General features: G+C 38.6%; 1 protein-coding gene across 1 annotated transcript in view; it reads right to left on the minus strand.

Annotated features, from left to right (window-relative positions):
- Positions 1-584: 584 nt before the first annotated feature.
- The window catches only part of QRFPR (pyroglutamylated RFamide peptide receptor), a 58,363-nt gene continuing 36,050 nt past the window's right edge, over positions 585-22,897 (minus strand). The window contains exons 2-6 of the mRNA XM_007999687.3: positions 14,328-14,486; positions 10,722-10,783; positions 6,768-7,003; positions 4,474-4,571; positions 585-3,765 (exon numbers count right to left, since the gene is read on the minus strand). Coding sequence (XP_007997878.2) covers positions 3,365-3,765; positions 4,474-4,571; positions 6,768-7,003; positions 10,722-10,783; positions 14,328-14,486 — 956 coding nt within the window. The 3' untranslated portion in view covers positions 585-3,364. The remainder of the gene's footprint in view (positions 3,766-4,473; positions 4,572-6,767; positions 7,004-10,721; positions 10,784-14,327; positions 14,487-22,897) is intronic.

The raw sequence follows: 22,897 nt of genomic DNA on the forward strand, positions 1-22,897 counted from the left end.
TATTTTATTCTAGAAGTTTTGCAGATTTAGCTCTTTTGTTTAAGTATACGGTGCATTATGAGTTAATTTTTGTATGTAGTATAAGAATCAAAGTCCTATGTTTGGTCCTTGAATATCCAATTGTTCCATAACCTTTTGTTTTAAGGTTGTCATTCCCCCCATTGAATTATGCTGCTACCTCAGCCAAAACAAGTTGATTATATATTTGTGCCTTTTCTTCTGGTATCTTTATTATTTTGCATTTAGCCAAGTATCTATCCTTAAGCCAATGACACATTTTCTTGTTATTTTGATTTATTGTAAGCCTTCAAGTAACATAGCATAGGGCCTGAAACTGGGTTTCTCTTTTTAAAATGATCTTGGAACTAGTAATTAATCTTTAATCAAACTAGTGTGTATAACACTGGTGTTCTGAACCATACCAAACTATGGCAAAAAAAAAAAGGACATATCCTTCATAGTATAATCAAAAGGGACATGAACTATGAATATTCCTCAGAAGGTCATATCTATTTATAGAGTGGAGAAAAGATACTGATCTCTTTTTGGCACAGTGATCCATAATGAAATAAAAGGCTTAGAGGTCTGAGCAGTGAAACGTATTTTTTACTGCTTTCACAAATGTTTTACCTAAATGCTAACAGATGAAAAGCTAGTTTTCCGTACCACTCCCAACCCTACCTCCTGGATCCAACAAAACCTTTTCAATTTTCACTCCAAGCACCAGGTAAAGGAAAACCAGATGGATAAAATGAGTGACAGGCAGTCTGTGGCAGAGACAAAAGGTGAAAAAGGCAGATGGCTGAGTAGAGGACAAAGGGAATAAAGACTCAAGGGACTGTGAAGTCAGAGAAAAGAGAACAAAAGGCAGTAGTCAGGTTCATTTTGCAAATCCAGGGTGAACTCTCTATGGACTCACAGGCTGTGTTATATCAGTGTCTGGACTCAACGTCCAGATGAGACTCACAGCTTCTTTGGCTAATGGTAGGACATTTTCAGGAACAGATTGGACCATATTTACCTTTTGAAGTTTCATAACAGAGCAAAGGGATTATATGTTTAAATGACAAAAAAGGTGTGCTATTACTGCTACTGTTTCTAAAACAGCTTTAATGCAATGTGAGCAAATTTTTTTTTAAAGGCTTTCATAAGATGTCTGGAAATTTTACAGTAAATATTTACGTTATTACCTTATATCTAAATATTTAGGAATTACAAGAAACTTCTAACCTTAATAATTACATGGTCAATAACAGTGCAGATTTATCTGTTTTTCATTAAGTCATATTTAGATCATGTATACACCAAATGTAGAAAGAATTATATGAATACTTACCAACTGAGTAAGGATAACCAAAATCAGTGAATCCAATTCATTTTTAATGGTTTAATGTTTAATGATAATCATTGTTTTGCCACAGGGTAACTAGATATGACAGGCAGTTTATATAAATAACCCATAGTCCACTTCAGTAGAAACTAAATAATCAGTCTCTCTCTTTTCTCTTTGTGAATTTTGCAGTGTCATATTGACAATTTTTCATAATACTGTACATTGTTTCATCTTTGTCTTTTTCATGCATGCTTCACTGACACATATAAAATTAAATGTCTGTATCTTGAAGATCCCAATAGTTAGTTCCTTGGTTACCAAATCTGAAAGCTTTTACCTGTAAAATGTCCTATAAGCTCTTAAGCTTCTCTTCCTATTACCTAGCTGGGAGAATAAGTGCTGGAAAACTGGAAATGGAATAAACACTTTGGCTGTGAGGTTGATGCTGGACTTTGGGAATCTTGGCTGTTGAAAGCAAAATGACAGGGTGCTGTGATGGTGGCCTCTGTATCCATGACATTTGGGAACCAGAGAGAAGATTGAAGAGACAAGGATTGCACTTAAGGGAGGTTGGGGTAAGGAATATGGGTGGGGGACTCTATTCTTCTTCTTGACCCAGTTCTTGAGGGTCAGCCTTGGGCACAGTACAATTTCATGGGCTTGGAGTTGATTCACACCCTCATCTACTAACTACACAGAAAATTCCTTTTATATAAGCAATCCCATCAGTGAAAATAAGGGGCTTAAAAAGATAACCATATGAGATAGTTTTGTCTAAATATATCACAGAAATGAGGCTCCCCAAACTTTCTTCTTTTGATTAGAGAAACCAGTTACAACACAGGCATGAGGGGAAAGTTGGGCAGGGGTCGGGGAGACTCTCAGAAAGGAAAAGAGAACATAAAGGGGAGATGTGAGACATAGGGAGCTTATGCATCAGAGCTTGAGGCTGTTTAGAGTACAAAGGGCTTGTCTGCTCGTGTCTCATTTTGTTCTGGCAGCAACTCCGTGAAGTGGAGCAGCTATCATCTCCAGTTTACAGAGGAAAACATGAAGGCTTAAAAAGGCGATGTGACTTGCCAGTCATACAGCAAGGCAACAAGGTAACTGGCAGAACCATACAAAGCTCCAGTACAGGCATCTTCCTCTAAGTCTCATTCATCCGTCACTTGGCTGCTTCTCCCTCTGCTTTAACTTTATGATTGTGGCACAGACCTCATGTGTAAGAGACTCTATTACCTAATTTCAACAGTGCAATAAAAATCACATTACAGCACTGAACTATTAACTTAATTTTCAAGGAAGAAGACATTATTTTAAGTGATTTTCTTATTCAGTCTAGCAATACATAGTCACATCACGGTGGGAGAAAAACTGCGTGGGAGAAAAACTGTTAGCTAAGAACACTGATTTCTGTACAAGATTTTTAAAAATCCACTGAAATAATATTAAAAGTACGGTTCACGAATTTTTCAAAAAAATTTTTTTGAGATGGGGAGTCTCGCTCTTTTGCCCAGGTTGGAGCGCAGTGGCGCAATCTCGGCTCACTGCAAGCCCCGCCTTCCAGGTTCACTCAGTTCTCCCACCTCAGCCTCCCTAGTAGCTGGGAATACAGGCGCCCGCCACCACGCCCAGCTAATTTTTTGTATTTTTAGTAGAGACGAGGTTTCACCGTGATGGCCAGGATGGTTTTGATCTCCTGACCTTGTGATCCATCAGCCTCGGCCTCCCAAAGTGCTGGGATTACAGGCGTGAGACACCACGCCTGGCCTTCCATGTCACTTTTTTAAGGCTAGTCAAGTGAAGCAGTGGAAGTGAGAAGGAACACAGAAAACTGGTAAGTGGTTGTGATCAATTGGTTGTAAACATCACTGCACTTGGACCAGCCTCGTGTCATTTTTTAATGGAAATGTGATTTGTTTTCTTCTTGTCATCATCTTAAGAATAAAAAAAGTATTTGACTTTTGCTCAAAATAATTTTCTCTTTGGGCTACAATCTGAAGGGCATTAATTATGAAGATATTGTTACAGTTAATGCCCACTGTCTAAAGTAGAATTCTCAGCCAGTTCAGACCTAAAGAGAGCAAGATGTCGTTTGAGCTTTTTTATCTCCTTTGTTTGTTCACACAATTTGACTTCAATGTTGCCATCACTGAACGTTTCTCCTTTGGTTTCCTCCAGTGGATTCTCTCTGACGGAAAACTTTGCTTTCTTTTGCATCATGGTAATTCCTGAATTTCCATGCCTTTGTGCTGGAGAGCAGGTTTTGTTTACTATGCAATAACAAACTGCAGACAAAACATTTTTTTTGAAGTTTTCATTCATAAATGCATAGACAATGGGATTACAGATGGAGTTGGAAAATCCAATAATTTGCACGATAGCAAAAATCATCTTGATTGTGACATCATCGTATTCCTTTTCAAAATTACCTGAAATAAAGTAATATTTTAGAATGTATATTTATTTTAAGGAGCATAAAATAAAACTTTTGTTTGTCATCTGTCAAAGACTTACACTTGTACAAGTATCTAAAGGTGTGAAAAATTCTCAAGATCGTTTTGGGAGAGGCATCTGATATCTGAATAAAAATAACCTTTGTGATGAGTCTTCACTTAGAGAATCTAGGCTTACAAGCATAGCCTGGTGTCCAGCAAATAGTAGGGGGCTTATGGCAATGCAGCTTGATAACTCCAAGCTTCATGTAAACTGGAAGCAGCAGTAACCCTTCAAATGTTCACTTGCCTTACAGAAACAAAATCATACTGAGAACCATGATACGTCCTGGGTTATCAGAGAGAATATACTGCAGGTCTAACTATTCAAGTCGGGTTCTAAATGGGAAATGCTCATAGGATGTCACTCCTTTTCCAACGTTTAAATAGCCTAGGGAGAACAGAAGGAGTAACACGGGAGAGGAATCTCAAAGCTTTTATCTTCTGTAATTATTAAAGATTTAGTCATAGTCATACATAATGACCTACCACATAATGACCTTGTGATCTTGAAGACATGAAAGAAACATGAAATGTTAGGTATTTGATTATCCAAGTGAACAGTGGCACATTTCAAAGATTCATTGTCTATTCTCACAGGAAATGAAAGAGAATGTCTATCAAATGAGAATGACAAGCACTCACTGTATTCAATCATCATATGGACAACATGGAATGGTGCCCAGCACACAGCAAAGAGAGCCACCACTGTCACCATCATAATGACAGCTCGTTTCTTCTTCCTAAACCCACAAGCAAACATTGTATTAGTTAACTTCTCCTTGGCAAATGTGCCAGCTTCATTGCAAAGCTATTGAAGTCTGAGCCTAGCTCACTCAAACATAATTTTTAAATTAAGTTTATGATAGGTTATTTGTGAGCTGATTATCCTCTTTTCCTGTTGATATTACCCTCATCTTAATATTTTCCACATCATAAGTGTTCTTTGAATGTCTGCTCATTACGGATCTGGCACTCTGCTAGATGCATGAAATGGATGATGTTATTAATTTTCCCAATAAGTCATTTGATAGATGCAGAAATCGAGACACACAGAAGGTTAATTAATTTGTGAAGTTGGATGACTAGTAAAGACTATATCTTGGATGTGAATTTAGGAAGTCTAACTTCTGTTACTTCAATATAAAGCTCTCACTCACTTTATATTAAAGAGCATTCATGCCTGTGGCAGTAAAATATCAATATTTATAAAATATGGGCCAGGTGCAGTAACTCATGCTTGTAATTCCAGCTCTTTGGGTGGACAAGACAGGTGAATTGTGTGAGTCCAGGAGATCAACACCAGCCTAGGCAACATGGCAAAACCCCATCTCTACCAAAAAAAAAAAAAAAAAAAAAATGAAATATGGGAAATTCCAGGGATACAATTAAAATAAATATCTATATGATATATCTTGTGTGTGTGTGTTTTTTTTTTTTTTTTTTTGAGACAGGTTCTTACTCAGCCTTCCATGTAGCTGGGACCACAGGTACATGCCACTACACCCAGCTAATTTTTAAATTTTTTGTAGAGACGGGGTCTCACTTTGTGGCCCAGGCTAGTCTTAAACTCCTGGGCTCAAGCAATCCTCCAACCTCAGCCTCCCGAAGTGCTGAGATTCCAGGTGTGAGCCACCACACCCGGCCTGATGTATCTTAACAATATGATTAACCAGGGCTTCAAACTAATTTTCTCCATGACTTCTGTAAAGAGGATATACATCTTCAAGAGCTCTACACATATGCATGGTGCTTTAAGTTTATAAAAACTCATACTCATTATCTTTTATTATAATTATTATTATTATTTTTTGAGATGGAGTCTTGCTCTGTCACCCAGACTAGAGTGCAGTGGTGTGATCTCGGCTCACTGCAACCTCTGTCTATCAGGTTCAAGCAATTCTCCTGCCTCAACCTCCCAAGTAGCTGGGATTACAGGTACCCACCACCACGTCCAGCTAATTTTTGTATTTTTAGTAGAGACTGAGTTTCACCATGTTGGCCAGGCTGGTCTCGAACTCCTGACCTCAAGTGATCTAGCCACCTTGGTCCCCCCAAATTGCTGGGATTACGGGCATGAGCCACTGTGCCTGATCCATTATCTCTTATTTCAACACGGTAGCTTTTTCTTTCAAGGAAGTGGGAGGAACCAACTTAACGATAAGTCCCAAGGTGCTGAACAGTCTAGGGGCCCTGTACATTGAGAAGGGCTTTTTAATTCAAACTGAGCACTAGAGCACACTTGGAGAGATGATAAAATCCCACCAAATCACCAGACTCCTCCATTTAAGGCTTTTTTGCTTTGTTTCTGATAGTCATTCAGTGTAGATTATTAAAAAATGATATGGACTACAAGTATCACAGCAGTAAGTCGTGTTTTAAAATTTCTATTAATGAATAAATTCAGAAAGCAAAGCCCTTAGGTAAAAATAAATAAATAATAATAATTTAAAATAAATAGCATGCTTCGGTTTCCAAAGGATTTTCATACAGATCAATCTCTTGTCTTTTAGCATCATCTTTGGGTGGGATTAAGTAAGGATGGATGTTATTATGCTCCTTGTACATATGAGGGAAGCAGAGCCTTGGGAGTGAGACTGATGTCTATCTTGTGGCTGGTGAGTGATAGAGTACCCATAGGACCACAGGGTTCTGACGCCAGCCCACTGTCTTCCTACCACATCATATATGTTCTAAATTCCAAGTCAGTTTCTACCTATAGCTGTAACTTCCCAGTTGATTTGCCAGCTGGTAATCTTGTTGTTTCTTTCCGCTCCATGTAAAACTTCAAGAGTTTAAAGTCAGTCCATGCCTCAAATTTGAATTACAAAGGTTGCTTAGACTAAATTACCTAAAGGTTCTGAGAGCCCTGGCAACCATCCCTTCCAGCACAATTAATTAAAGATATTTTAAAGAGGCGAATATTTCATTAAACAGACCTGGCTATTTTGGACATTTCTTTTCCATGAATAGTTTGCAGCACTGAACCATCCCCAACTCTTTTCTTTATCCAAAGTTCATAACCAATTTTACTGTACAGAATAAGCATCACCATAAGAGGCAGGAGGAAGAGGATGACAAGGATGAAGGTGGTATAGATCTTCTGGTGCACAGGGCTGGTCCACTCTTCTAAGCAGCAGATATGTTCCTTTTCATATAGGAAGTCATATTTGATCTTTATAATAAGAAAAATTCATTAAAAGAACCAGTAGTCAGCATTAAAAGAACAGATATCAGCCATTATTGCAACACATTTTTTAAGTTCATTCAAATTTGTCCCCAGCATGTATTTCAAATGAGATACATTTTTCATTGTTCTTTTGTTGTGAAGCATAGTTTTTCCACTTCACTGCTTAAGTTCTTAAGAGTTTTATGCCATCTTTTATATTCTAAATGGAATTCAGGTCCATAGCCTGTTTACTTTCATTTATTATCTTTGTCAACTTCTATTTCCACTAGTCACAAATTTTCAGTGGACTGAAACAGCACTACATTTGCCAAAGTATATATCGAAAAATATTTTGCAATATTTGCAATATAAAATACATGCTAGGTAGTTTAATATTAAATTATTTTGCTTCTTCAATTGTTGAGATAGATTTTTGAAAGGCATGAGACATCTTTCAGTTGAAAGGTACTGAAAGTCGTAATTTGTTACTGCTGCTTCATATATTGTAATGATCAGATTGCTTGGAAAGATATTAAAGAGGCAACTGGCAGCTTTTATTCTGAGATGTATGAGAAATTGGAATTCAAACTATTGCAAATATTCAGATTGTACCTGCTGGTTTATTCATACTATTTCTGGTAGGCTCATAAGCTCAAAACTATTATTAATAACATTTATAAATAATAGAGAGTGTTTTAAGGGCTAGTTTAAGAACAAACTAAATATTTAAAGCATATTCAAAAGTTACTTTTTTGGGTAATAGGATAAAAATGAGAGATTTATCAAAACTATTGTCATTTTAGTCACTGTGGAGCTGAATACTTGGGTCTCAGATATATTTCTGCCTACATTCCCGGCAAATTTTATCACCAGTCTTCAACGTGAATTGAATGGGGGAAAGCAACTTTTTGGTTACTCATCAAAGGTAAGAAAATTCAAGTTCTGACCTAGGTGTTACTTACAAATGCAACTAGGAATAACACTCACTGAAAAATAATCTCAAGATTCAAACTCTCTGGAAATAAAATGTTAAAATGAAATTCATTCTGACTCTATGGAAGCAAAGCCTGCAAAGGCCAATGACCCGGGGTCATGGACTGACACATATAAGAGCATGCTGGACTGGGCGTCTTGGATCAGGTTCACATAGCCCTAGGGACTACGGACTTCCTAACTTCGGCAAAGTCCTGACTATGGACTTCAGCAAAGACTTCCTGAGGGCATGCTCAGATGGTTTTATGGAAAATTTCAGATCTTCTATTTCTAAACACACACTTCTCTAAAATTCCACTGCCTAATATCGTCCCCAAGTTGGAAGTGTCACGCTGGGTCTACATTCCCATTTCCTCCATCATAAGCACCCTTCTCCCAACTTACCAAAGTCACATCTCTCACACAAACTGAATCTTACCACGGGGCACCAAAACAAGAGATAATTCAATGACTGATGTCAGGGAAGCCACACTGATCAAGGCATTACAAATGCATGGCAGGGCTTTGTGCTACTTTCTCTCTTAAATATATTTCTATTCAGGGTAAAGCCTGGCAGAGAAAAAAAGGTATTTGACAGGTGTTGAGAAGTTGTGAATTCACATTTTTCATACAGTAAGGAGGCAGGAGCAATGACAACCTTAACCATCTCATTGCTTCTATCACCTGAAAACTGACAAATACATCACTGATGAGAGACAGCCCAGTACAAGTGAAGCAGAGAGTGGCAGTGAGAAATGCTGAAGGCAGGGAAATTTGTATCATCCCTGTCATAAGTTCAGAGTCCCTGCAAGCTCAGGACAATATTAGGCAGTAGAATTTTCGAGAAGTATATGTTTGGGAATAGAAAATCTGAAATTGAAGAGTGAAGAAAGACCTGAAATTTCCATAAAACCATCTGAGCATATGCCCTCAGGAAGTCTTTGCTTGTCCTAAAAGAATTTAGGAGTGAGACGGTGGCCATGGGATGCATATTAATACATTTGGTTAATCAGATGTTTTCCTGACAGGGAGTAACTTTGACTGGACTGATCTGTTTGACAGTGAGGACTGGCTTTGCCAATGACATGATATGCATTTTCTACAAACACAATTAATTATATATTTAAAAAATATTTAGAGTATTTTTAAACATATAAAAATAATTTTTCTATATTAAATAAAACAAAATGCTTTTATTTTATTTAAAAATTGATACACCTGTTTGTTTTCTATGGGCTAGAAATGGACCACACGATTTAGAACTGAGTCATTATGAAAGGGCTCCACCAGTCTGGGCTTCCTGCTGGAGATAAGGGCAGCATCCACAGACAAGAGCTGGCATGATCCCTTGCCAGCTGGCTGGAGGTCTCAGTGCGGTTATCTTTGAGAAGTCCTGAAGCAAGTAGTCAGTCACAGGCAATACAATCACACCTAGAGGGCACCATTTCTGGTGACATCTGCCCCCTTCCTCTCCCCATTTTCCTCATCAGCTTCTGACAAGAGAGAGGCAGCCAATGTTGTGGGGGGGGGGGGGGGGGGGCGGGGAGAGAAGTGGGGCAGGGGAGAGAAAAAGAAACACAAGGAGAGGAAACAGAGAAGCAGCTGACCATAACTCCTTCACATTTCTAGGCCTGAAAACTATTCACACTGAGGGAAGGGAAAAATTGCAAATTGATTAAATAAGAGTATGGATTTATGTAATTCTATTCCTGGACAGGACAGTTTAATAACAAAACTCACACTACTCTTGTGAGTGAAAGTGACCAGAGAAATTTTATTATCTGACTGGAAGAGTTGTTCAAGATTTTTTCATCCATATTTCACCAAGAGGACTAAAAAAGTCCTCAGATGCATTTTTACAGCTAGCAAGGGAAAAAATAAAATTATTTTCTGCTCTCATCTATGGAGTCCAGCTCATTCAATAAATTAGTTACATGAAAAAAAAAATCAGGCTACTTTTTGAATGTTCTCTTATCTTAGGCTCATTTGTTATCCTTGAGGATGACATGACATGGACCGTAAAGTTTCACATTTGCCTATCTCTATTTTAAAAGGTACAAAGGGATAAATCATTTAAAACTTATCTTAGGGTGTATGTGAGCAACTCTCTAGTGTCTTTGAAAACTGCTGCCTGGGTAGATCACCTATGCAAGACATGTTAAAGTCCACCCCAACAGACAGGCTGGGCTGTCTGAAACCAACTCAGCGCTCTCCTTCCTATGAATCCCCATGCATGGCTGGGCCTGTCTGACAAAGGTGTGGGGAAAGGAGAGAGGCTGAATAAGATGATCTCCTGACATGTTTCCAGTTAGAATTTCAATGTGTCAATGAATAGGAGGCAGGTAAGAAAAGACTTATGAGAGTCAACTAAGTAGATAATTTATTACAATTTTTTTACGTGACTTAAAAATAAAAGAAAAACTTAGAGCAATCATTCAACTCTTAAAATGTAACATTTGGGGACACTGGGAAAAGCATGCTCAGCTTGCAGGAAAATGTAGAAACTGACCTGTGTATTTTTTGAAAATTGTATTTTAAGCATTAGAGTCCTAACAATATATCAGGAAGAGCTAGGTAAAACAGAGAAAATGAACCTTAAAAAATCATTTTATTCCACTTGAAAGACCTCCAGTGAAATAGCTGAGGTCATACAAATTTGCTGTATTGCTCATGCAGGAAGGAAAATAATTACAATTAAGAGGGGTGAGAAAACAGTTCAACAATATGATTATCCATCCCAGCTGGAGTCTACCTCAAGTTGTTGCACGTGCCACATGGGTGATCCTACGATGACTGCCACCAGCCAGACCACACCTGTAAAAGTGTTAAAGTCATCAGAGTATGATACATCCATGCATAATTACCTAACCATCAAGATTCCCTATAGGAGGGCAGCTGTTCTCTGCCCTAGGGTAGTGCCATGGTCTCCCCTGAGGTTCATGCTTCCACTCTTTCACCATCCTCAAAACTGCTGCTGGAATAAACTCTCTAAAACAAGTTTTAAATGTTTAATAGTGTTCCATTGCCTACAAGATAAAACCTAGTTTCCTTAGCATGGCCCATGAGGTTCTCTACCATCTCAATTGCCTATGAGGTTCTCTACCATCTCAATTGCCTGTCTCTCCTCTTCCATTTCAGTCCATGCTATTCACATTGCAGTCCTCTACTGAGGAGTATGCAGTGCTGGTTTCAGTTCCCGTATCCCAGAATGCACTGTGCCACTCCCTGACCACCCTATTACCAGTGTCTATCTGTGGACTCATTTTCCAGGACTTGACTCAGAAATCACATTCTCTGGGGAACCTTTGAAGGCCGCTGCTATTTCCAAATAAGCTGACTACTAATTCCCTGTTGTCTCTACATGCCCTCTAGTGCAGTGTCTTGGTTGCCCTTACTGACTTCTCAATTCCCTACAAATTCCTCGAAAGCAAACACAATGCCATTTATTTTTGTGTTTCCTCAAACAAGAGTCCTGGGAAAATTCCTGGCCCTCTGTAGGGGCTTATCCATGTTTGTGGAATGGATGAATAACTTTTAAACATGGCATGGACCACTCTCTATCACCTCTTTTTAAAATCAAATGTACATTTATCTTGAGCACCATAACATGGACATTATTTTCTTATTTAGAAAACGAACACTGATAACTTCAGAAACCAGAATGCTCTTTCCAAATTTCCTGTCTTCCACAAACTTGTTAAGAGGGATTGCTTTAATGATGTACTCTTAGAAAAGAAAAAAAGGGATTAACTACCAACAACAATTTCAACCCATGTGTTTTAACAGACGTGGAAAAGGACAGAACCAAGAGCCCCAACTTTGATTTGGGGGAAAAGTTTCCAGCTCGAACTCTGTTTGTTCTTTCTACATTGGGTGGAATGTTAAGAGCACAGTTTATTGCTTTAGGTTTCAATGACTCAATTAAGCCATAATTAGGGTTTATTATAAAGAAACACATAATCTGGTGCTGCCTATAAAAATTCATCATGATCCAATGATACCTGGCAGCTGTAGGACTCACACGTCTGTCTGACTGGCTGTCTCTATTTCTCACTCTCTCTTTCTCTTTTCTGTCTTCCTATTACCATACACATCTGTTCTATTTTAATCACATATAGTTATCTTATGTCCAATCATTTTTCTGGACTTTAGTACAAATTCTGGAGGAACTGAGTCTAATTTGTATAGCTTATTGCCTACCTTCCTGGACGGTTCTGAGATAGAAGGGCTACAGTTAGATGAACAATACAGACACAGTGACCGCATCTGGGCAAGAAAGCCTGGAGGATCTAGGCCAAGCTTGTCCAATCTGCATGTGGCCTAGGAAGGCTTTGGATGTGGCCCAACACAAATTTGTAAGCTTTTTAAAAACATTATGAGTTTTTTTGTGATATATTTTTAAAGTCATCAGCTATTGTTAGTATTAGTGTATTTTATGTGTAGCACAAGACAATTCTCCTTCTTCCAATATGGCCCAGGGAAGCCAAAAGATTGGACATCCTCTGTCTAGGTCTAGGCAATCTCAGCTGGAAGGAGGAATGGGACGTGACAGACAAACAGTGACTGACAAGGCTGGGTCACAGTGTGACAGAGCTACAGGAGACATTAGACAACAGTTCACAAAAGCCCCCATGGCGAGATGAGTCTAGTTGATTTTAAAACCTTCTTGTTTCCTATGTCTCTTTTGAGTAGGAACTCCCTTGACTGCCTATTATCAACTATGCTTTGAGATGTTATCACTCTCGCCAGTTCTCTTTCCTTTAAATAACTCCCCTCCTCCATGTAATCCTTTCCTTACTCGCTTTCCATCCCCACATGCTGTTTTCAGGTGTTATGATGTTGGAAGGATGTCAATTATTAAATGCCCAGAAATCTCTGAATTCTTAATAGGAAAGATATGACATGAAATTAAAACTAACTAAAACTAACACCTTTCTCCCCTAATTATTTAGCTATTATTTTCAAGCTGTTTAAAATGACTTTGGCATTGCAAAGCCTGCAGGGGTTCTTTCTGTAATTCCACAGCCCAATACTGGCTAAATTCTTACAGCAGAAATAAATGTTTACTCATTCTTCTCAAGTGAGATATTAGTAAAAATTGCTTTATTTGATTATCACATTAGTTGCTTGCTACACCTCTAGTTATTTGCTGTATTAAATTCAAACCACTGTGAAGCACACTAAGATTTTAAATGGCTCAATTATAATTACTGAATAGAGAAATGCTTCCATTTTACTGTGTTAGACCTTAGGGCATTGCTTCAAATTTACCATTTATCATGAGGTATGTGTTCATTGTGACTTGCTGACTCAGTAACAATCACAGCAAGCTGACGATCCAGAAATGCCTAAAGCAAAAGTATGAAGTGGCTGGAATGTGCCTTTGCCAGGCATCCCCAGCACTCAGAACCCACTGTTCTCATGTACCCTGTCACTTTCTACCCTTGTGTACTCATCACAAGGGCAGCACCCCTGTTCTCCACTTTTCTAAAAACACATTTCCTGCTCCCTATCATTATCAACCTGCCTGGCCAGGTGCAGTGGCTTACACCTGTAATCCTAGTATTTTGGGAGGCCAAGGAGTACAAGGAGAGGCCGAGGGGGAATGGCTTGAGCCCAGGAGTTCAAGACCAGCCTGGGAAACATAGAGAGACCCCGTTCCTACCAAAAATAAAAAAATTAGCTGCGTGTGGTGGTGAGAACCTGTGGTCCCAGCTACTTGGGAGGCTGAGGTGGGAAGATCATTTGAGCTTGGGCGGCTGAGGCTGCAGTGAGTTGTGATCACACTACTGCACTCCAGCCTGGGCTATAGAATGAGACCCTGCCTAAAAAAGAAAAAAAAAATCGACCTGCCCTTGTTAGCTTAACTTAGAGTCTTCTTATCTCAAGATGATAATTCCCAGCTGGGCATAGTGGCTCATGCCTGTAATCACAGCACTTTGGGAGGCTGAGGCAGGAGGATCACTTCAGCCCAGATATTTGAGACTAGCCTGGACAATGTAGTTGACACTCTGTCTCTAAAGAAAAAAAGAAAGATGATAGTTCTCAATCTAATGAATGTTAATGTGGCATTGTCACTGATAGGTTGTCTTAGATTAGCCGAACGTAGTGCTCAAACATTAAAGACGTAAACTGAAAAAGTATATCCAAAATGATACATTTTCAGTGCTGAGGTTAGCCTAAAAGAGAGATGGTATGGAGGTGGAGGCAAACAGGGAAAGCACTGAAACTCTCAAATTATATTTCAATGCCTACAAGTTAGATAAGAAGCTACTCTTCTAGTTTAAAAATATGGTTCTCTTTATTCTGTAATGAAAAATGTCACTCACACTGCCATTGGCACATCCAGTGACCTCACCTAGCATTGTGAAAGCCCTTCGGTTGGTGTATTGCCACTTCATTTTAAAAGGATGCACAAGTCCCTGATGCCTTTCCACAGCAATACAGGTCATAGTGAGGATTTCTGTCACAACAGCGGTAGACTGGACAAATGGCACCATCTTGCAAATGAAAGCACCTGCAGCAAGGAAATAGGACAAATCATACATCAAAACAAAAAGAATAAAGGTTTCATCTGTGTCTTTGTAATTATCACAATCAGTTCATTCTGAGCCTCTGCCAAAAAGTTTGATAACTGTAATTACACTGTAGACACAAAATAATTGAAAAATGTTGCATTGGCTTATCTTTCTCCCTCTAACTGAATTCTACGTTCCTAAATGCTATGCAATTATGTATAATAAGACAATGAGAGGACAAATCTGTATCTAGCCATAGAAACAGTGGAAATAAAGCAATATGACCTTTGCTTGGGGAAGGGCAAAGTCATTGTGAACTGGCCGCCTGGGCTCTACACTACAGAGTAATCTTTGACTCTCGGTTTTCTTTTGGCTTCCTGTCAAATCACAACAAAGGAATAGTTCTCATCAAAGACTCCCATATTTCTTCTTTTATCATTTATTCTCCTTTGGCTCCCTGTCTAAGACTTTATATATGTATTACACCATTATACTCCAAACTGATTTTACTTTCTCTAATGCAATGGTCTCAAACTGGTAGCCACTAGGCAAGATTTGGCTTGAAAACATGCTTTATTTGGTTTACATAATAGTTTAAAATATTTGTCAATCTTTTAAAATGTTTATACTATCTGTCTGGCCTCTTTACCATCTGGATTTGTGAGTCTTGGTCTGGCACCTCTGGTCTTGAACCCATGCTGCTGGCTGCTACCAAATTCATGATTCCCAGCTACCAGAGAATCACAAACTCAGGGAATATGAAGTTGGAAGACTCATCAGAGGTTATCTAGTCCTAGTTTATACCAAAAGCAGAAATTCTCTCTTCAACTTCTCTCTGAAATGCTCTGCTGAGCTCTGCTTAAATACAGGTTGAGCATCTCTAATCCCAAAATCAGAAATGCTCTAAAACCCAAAGCTTTTTTGAGTGCTGATATGATGCCACAAGTAGAAAATCCCACATCTTCCCTCATGTGACAAGTCACAGTCAAAACACACAAAATTATTTAATATATTGTACACAACTACCTTAAGGCTATGTGTGTAAGGTATATAAGAAGCATAAATGAATTTCATGTGTAGACTTTGATCTCATTGTCAAGATATCTTATTATGTCTATACAAATATTTCAACATTCCAAAAAATCTGAAATCTCAAACACCTCTGGTCTCAAGCATTTCAGAGAAGGAATACTCCATGGGAGGTCTCCTTACTTTCATAGCCCTGCTTCAGGTCTTTGCATGGCTTTTCCAGCTCCTTGGAATGCTCTTCTCTGAGATCACTCCCCCACATCCTTCCCTGAAGTCTGCTCAAATGTCACTGTGATGGCTAACTCTATGTGTCCAGTTGACTGGCTTAAGGAATACCCAGACAGATAGAAAAATGTACTTCTGGGTATGCCTGCGAGGGTGTTTCCAGAAGAGATGAGCATTTGAAATGAGTGGAGAAGATCCTCCCTTCCCAGTGTGGTTGGGCAGCATCCAATCCACTGAAGGCGTGAATAGAACACAAAGGCACAGGAAGGATGAATTTGCTCTCTACTAAGACTGGAACGTGCACCTTCCCCTGCCCTTTGACATCAATGCTCCTGGTTCCCACACACCTTCTGACTCAGACTGGGACCTACATACACAGCTCCCTAGGCTCTCGGGCCTGCAAGCTTGAACTGGATCTCCACCACTGGCTTTCCTGGGTATCGAGGTGGCAGATAGTGGGTCATGGAACTTCCCAGTGTCTGCAATTGAGTGAGCCAATCCCTCATAATTAATCTCTCCTAAATATCTCCAAATATCTTATTGGTTCTGTTTCTCTGTAGAGCCCTGATTAATACAGTCACCTTCTCAATGAGGCTGACCTACTCTAACAATCATATTTGTAATTGAGCCTGTCCCATTCCCTGTCTCCTCTCATTCCTCATCTCTTTTATTCTACTTTTTTCCCATAACTCTTTCACATGTTAGCATACTGATATATAATATATATGCTGCTAATTTGATTTTTATTTTTATTATTTTATTGCTTTATTATTTATTTACCTCTACTAAAATATAGATAATTCCCGAGCAATAATTTTTGTCTATTTGTTTCACTGATGTATTCCCAGCTTTAAGAATGGCAATACGGTAGGCCATTAATAAATATTCACTGAATTGAAAAGAACAAATGAGTAGGAGGCTCGTCACTCCTAAAGGCATCCCATTCTATTTTAGAGAGGCGCTAATTAGAAAAAGTGCTTTTAAACTCCACTCATTTCTAGCTTTGTTCTCAGAGTCTCAGAACCAACCATGCTTTCCAAACAGTGGCTCCACATGTATTTGACAGAAGCCTTTGTGTCACTCCTGTCTTTCCTAGTTGTCTCAGATGTTTCTCATTTGCTATGCTTTTCAGAGCTTTAAAAGGTGAATGGAGAAGGGAACCCCCATGGACCATGGCCATGCACTAGGCAGAAGGGAACTCACCAATGTTCAGGACATGGCTTGGCCAAGGCAGAAACTGTGGGACTGTATTGGCTCCCCAAGGCTGAACACCCTCCTCTGTGACTGAAACTGATGTTTACATCAGCCTTCTGTGCTGGACTTTTCAAATGATTGGCTTCTGTTGAACTTGAAATCAACTTGAAACGAACTGGATCACTTTAATAGAAATTTCGTTAACCCAAGACTCCCTTACCTCCTATCCTATGCCTAAGGGGAAAAATGTACTTAGATATCACTCTAGATACTCCCTTCCCAATCCTTTTTGGGGGCTCCAAATGGCAACCCAAGAACCAATCCCACTCACTTCTATTCCTTGTTACAGTTTCCCAAGACAAAATCCTGTTCAACTTTAAGGCCCTCTTTTGTTTAGAAAGATGGTTTAGATGCCAACGGTGGGAATTTACTTTCAATGTTAATAAATTCCACTGTGTTTGAATAGTTACTATACTGTGAATAAATCAGTTTACCTCAAATCCTGGTTTGGATGTGATACTTGAATAAATGAATATGGGTATAAATTATTAATCTGCATATTTACTCTAGGTTTTATCTCTTTTCTTGCAAATTTAATCTGAACTTTTTCTATTGAGAAGAACCTTGTACTTTTAAACATTTTATAAACAATTTGGTTGAAAGGAAAGATATTTTAAATACTGCTATCCAAACAAAAGAGAATTTTTGCTGCATTCATTGTAGTGTTATCTCATTATAGTGTTATCCATCCCAAATATATTCAGTTTGTGTATTACAGCACAGGATGTCTGTCAATTGATTCACTGATATCAGGATACACTCTGATTCTGCTTTATCCGATCTCTTAGCCACTCTGAGCCTCAATTTCATCATTTGAAAAAAGGGATTAATAACACCCATCTGGTGCTGACGAGTTGATGGGTGCAGCACACCAACATGGCACAAGTATACATATGTAACAAACCTGCACATTATGCACATATACCCTATAACTTAAAGTATAATTTAAAAAAAAAACAACACCCATCTGTCATAGGACTGATGTATTTCAAAACGTGACAAAAACACCCAATACTGGATACATTCTTCAATAAATGGCAGCTCTTTTATCATTGGGCAGTCCTATTAAAAGAATTAAGGTAAATATGATACACTTGGGGATGACATGTTCTTTGTGGATAAACTGACCATTAAAGAACACCTAATCTAATAACCTTATTTCCCAGAGAAAGACACTGCAGTTTAAAGAAGTTAAATGATGTGCTCATGTCCGCACATCTATTTATTGACAGAATGAGTCCAGGTTGTCTGACTCCAGTTCCTTCCGTTACGTCACCCTCACTTATCTTATGCCCAAGCTATGTGGCAGTTTTCCTGTCTACCTGCTCATAAATCATCTGTTTAATAACCCACCTGTGAATTTCACACCAAGCTGTAGTATAATCTGTCATTTTACCGTTTTAATAAATTTGGAACAGCATTTGCCCTATTCATTACTTCTGACATTTCTCCAACCAGCTCTCTAAGAAATTACTGACAGTGTTTCCTTGATCACATTTCCAAGTTTCTTCAAAGTTCTGTCATGTAATTTATCTAGGATGTAGGTTTGAGTTCTTTTAAAAATAGGTGCATGCTCTTTTGCTATCTACTTACTTATCTTGGATATTTATTTTCATTCTAAACATTTGCCCTTATTAATTGAGAGAGCACTTTTCAAGGTCTAGAAGACTAAAACAAAATAAACATTGAAGAGTTCTGGTTTTTCTCTGCCCTTCATTAAGCCTGACTATCATCAAACCTCCCTTTCTTTTTCAGCTTCTTGTTCTGGTAATCTCTTTGTTAGCTCTTCAGTCAGCTTATTCTACCTTTTATCTTTCCCAGTGTGAACTGTATGGTCTAAATTATTTGTAAGAATGTGTCTTGTGAAATTTCTTCCCGTAAACATGGTAATTTTAAACTGAGATAATCCTACATTCCCTGCAAAGGGCACTGTTTACTTGGGATGTCCTTCTTTTTTTTCCTCACAGGACAATCAGATGTTAATATCAAAGCTGTGCTTCTTAAAGTCAGCCTGGAATGGGTGTTTCTCATACTTTTATATTCCAGCATCCACCTCACTTCTCCAAATGGCAACATGATTTCTTTTTAGAATATTAACTCTCCCCCACTGTGGGCAGGTTAGGTAAGAGCTCCTACTTAGGAGGACAAAGCAGTGATAGGTGAGATCCTTTTTAGTGTTGAAAGGTTGAATGCAGATGAAAGAGAGATTTGGGGAGGTGTGGTCACGTGCTCACCAGATCATAAGTGCTAACAGGTCACTGCTGAGTTATGGCTACTGAACTCTGAGGTCCCTTGGTCGCTTTCTGTTGTAGATCCATTCGTTCAGCTTCACACTAATCCTGTGAGCCTTCAACATCCTTCCAATACATTCCCTTCTCTTGAGCTACTTAGCTATCAACTGTTGCTTGCAACGAAGTAGAATTATTTGATATACTTCTTTTTTGCTACCTTATTCTCTGGAAGGTAGGTTTTTTAAAATGTAGCATACTATGGGCTATGTTCTCTCTGTGTGTACTGTTAACTTTAAGATTAGACAGTCCTCAATCCTACTACTACAGTTTGCCTCCACTGCTGCTTCCCTTTCTACTATGTCTGACACTTGGGATAGAGGCTACAATCATTTTATTTTGCCTACTGGATTAGGAACAATTGCTTTGGTTTAATATCTGCTGCCTTCTGCAAAAGCCAAAATTGACAAATGGGATCTCATTAAACTAAAGAGCTTCTGCACAGCAAAAGAAACTACCATCAGAGTGAACAGGCAACCTACAGAATGGGAGAAAATTTTTGCAATCTACTCATCTGACAAAGGGCTAATATCCAGAACCTATAAAGAACTCAAACAAATTTACAAGAAAAAAACAAACAACCCCATCCAAAAGTGGGCAAAGGATATGAACAGACATTTCTCAAAAGAAGGCATTCATACAGCCAACAGACACATGAAAAAATGCTCATCATCACTGGCCATCAGAGAAATGCAAATCAAAACCACAATGAGATACCATCTCACACCAGTTAGAATGGCAATCATTAAAAAGTCAGGAAACAACAGGTGCTGGAGAGGATGTGGAGAGATAGGAACACTTTTACACTGTTGGTGGGATTGTAAACTAGTTCAACCATTATGGAAAACAGTATGGTGATTCCTCAAGGATCTAGAACTAGATGTACCATATGACCCAGCCATCCCATTACTGGGTATATACCCAAAGGATTATAAGTCATGCTGCTATAAAGACACATGCACACGTATGTTTATTGAGGCACTATTCACAATAGCAAAGACTTGGAATCAACCCAAATGTCCATCAGTGACAGACTGGATTAAGAAAATGTGACACATATACACCATGGAATACTATGCAGCCATAAAAAAGGATGAGTTTGTGTCCTTTGTAGGGACATGGATGCAGCTGGAAACCATCATTCTTAGCAAACTATCACAAGAACAGAAAACCAAACACCGCATGTTCTCACTCATAGGTGGGAACTGAACAATGAGATCACTTGGACTCGGGAAGGGGAACATCACACACTGGGGCCTATCATGGGGAGGGGGGAGGGGGGAGGGATTGCATTGGGAGTTATACCTGATGTAAATGACGAGTTGATGGGTGCTGACAAGTTGATGGGTGCAGCACACCAACATGGCACAAGTATACATATGTAACAAACCTGCACGTTATGCACATGTACCCTAGAACTCAAAGTATAATAATAAAAAAAAATAATAAAACAACAACAAAAAAACAAAAACAAACAAAAAAAATCTGCTGCCTTCAATTTCCAACTTTAACACATTTATATAACTTTACTGTGCAAAACACGAACCTTTTGCTCTCACTAAGAATGGTGTTCACTCTCCTATCCACTCAGCCACCACCACACAGAGCAAGTCTCAATTCAAAGAGAAGCCAGACTACATTATTTCTAAACATGATGTTTGAAAATTGAAAACAGTTTGGGCAGTGTTTGTATTCACTTTAGTGTGTAACAGTGACTTTAAAAAGGATCTGAATGGAAAGAACAGAATGGGAAAAAAAAAAAAAACAGTCTTTAACCGTAGAGAAGATTAAAAACATTATTAATTTAGAAAATGGTATAATGAGGTATAATTGCATGAAAGTATCTAATGATAAGAACTACTCTGTGAATAATTGTTCCAAGGTTATTGAAAAACAAGTGAATAGACACATTGCAGTTTCATAAAGGAAAGGTTACTTGATGCAACCACTATTTGAAATAATGGTCTAACAGATTATAAAACAATCTGGCATGTAATTACCTTAATTTCATGTACCCAATAAACAAATCATATTCAAACAGTCTATGCATCCTTGTCCCAATACAACCTGTAGGTTTCTAGTTGCATCTAATGTGTTTCATAATTAAGCAGCTTCTAATGAGCAAATTTACCAAATCTTGAATCCTATTTCACTCCCCTCAACCACATCCTGTTGTAGAAGAGTAGGAAACAAGTTAAATATAGTCAAGATTAGAACTGTTGTACACGTGTGGCTGAGAACCACACAAGAACAGACCTATGGACTTCTTCAACTGGAAAGCCCTTCCAGAGAAGATCCAGACTTGTGGCTCCATCAGTGTTCCAGGGAGCACTATATTTCTACACGGTGCTGTAGGAGTTGCCTACAGAGAGGGGCAGGCCAAATGTGAAGAGGCAGAGAGGGCTCCAAACTCCAGCCTTGCATCAACTAAAGCAGCTCCAACTGTATATAGAGTAATTTGCTGGGGTCCCAGCATCTAAAGCATCTGCAATTTTAAGGAATATTTTATAAGACTCCAAAGTAGACTCATCTGATATACACTGGAATACTCTGCTGATTTAAACTGTAAAAACTAAAGATGAGAACCTTAATTGCTAAATATTGTTAAAATAGATGTATGGTTGGCCTCTTCTAAAATCTCAGCCCTCCCAATAATTATTCCTATTACACATAATACCATTACAAAGCACTCCAAGTGATTATCTTGTGACTTAGAAACTTTCCAATAACACTTTTATCTGTATAACAGGAGACAGGGAAAAATTTTATCCAGAGGAAGGGAAACCTAGCTCAGGGAAAAGTGGAAGACAAGAGAAGAGGCTGAAGGAACCTCAGCTTCTGATGAGTGAAGGGAAATGGAGAAAAGTCCTATGGCTGCCAGGTGCCGAAAGAAAGATGAGTAAAGAGACTGCAGTGGGAAACTTACAGGTGAAGAAGATGAGCCATTTTTTCTCTAGGATTCTTTCTGGATTCATAAAAGGAGACAGAGGTTGCCCTACTGGCCCTGAGGGGGACACTTACCTCACTCTATGTATGTACCACAGTTGGTTTAACGATTCATTCACAGGAGGACATCTGGGTTGATTCCAGTTTCTGACTTACAAATAAAGCAACTGTTCGTGTACAGGTTTTGGGTGATTTTCGTGTCTTTGGATAAATGCACAAGAATGTAATTTCTGAGTTGCATGGTAATTATATATTGTTTTAGAAGAAACTACCAAACTCTTTTCCAGAGTAGTATCATCTTACATTCTTGCTGGCAATGTATAATTTATTCCGTTTCTCTACATTCTCACCAGCATTTGGTGTTGTCTCTAATTTTATTTTCACCATTCTGATAGCTGTGTAGTAATATATCACAGTGGTTTTCATTTGCATTTCCCTGATGCCTAATAATGCTGAACATAGTCTCATGTGCTTATCTGTTATCTTTATATCCCCTGTAATGAAATGTTTCTTCATATCTTTTCTCTATTTTCTGACTAGACTGCCTTTTTACTGTTGAGTTTTGAGAGTTCTTTGCATATTGTAGACACTGGTCCTTTTTCAGATAGGTGCTTTTTAAATATTTTCTCTCAGTCCATAGCTAGTCATTTTATCTCTTCACATGGGCT

The sequence above is a fragment of the Chlorocebus sabaeus genome, chromosome 7 (genome assembly GCF_047675955.1).
Source record: "Chlorocebus sabaeus isolate Y175 chromosome 7, mChlSab1.0.hap1, whole genome shotgun sequence".
NCBI lineage: Eukaryota > Metazoa > Chordata > Mammalia > Primates > Cercopithecidae > Chlorocebus > Chlorocebus sabaeus.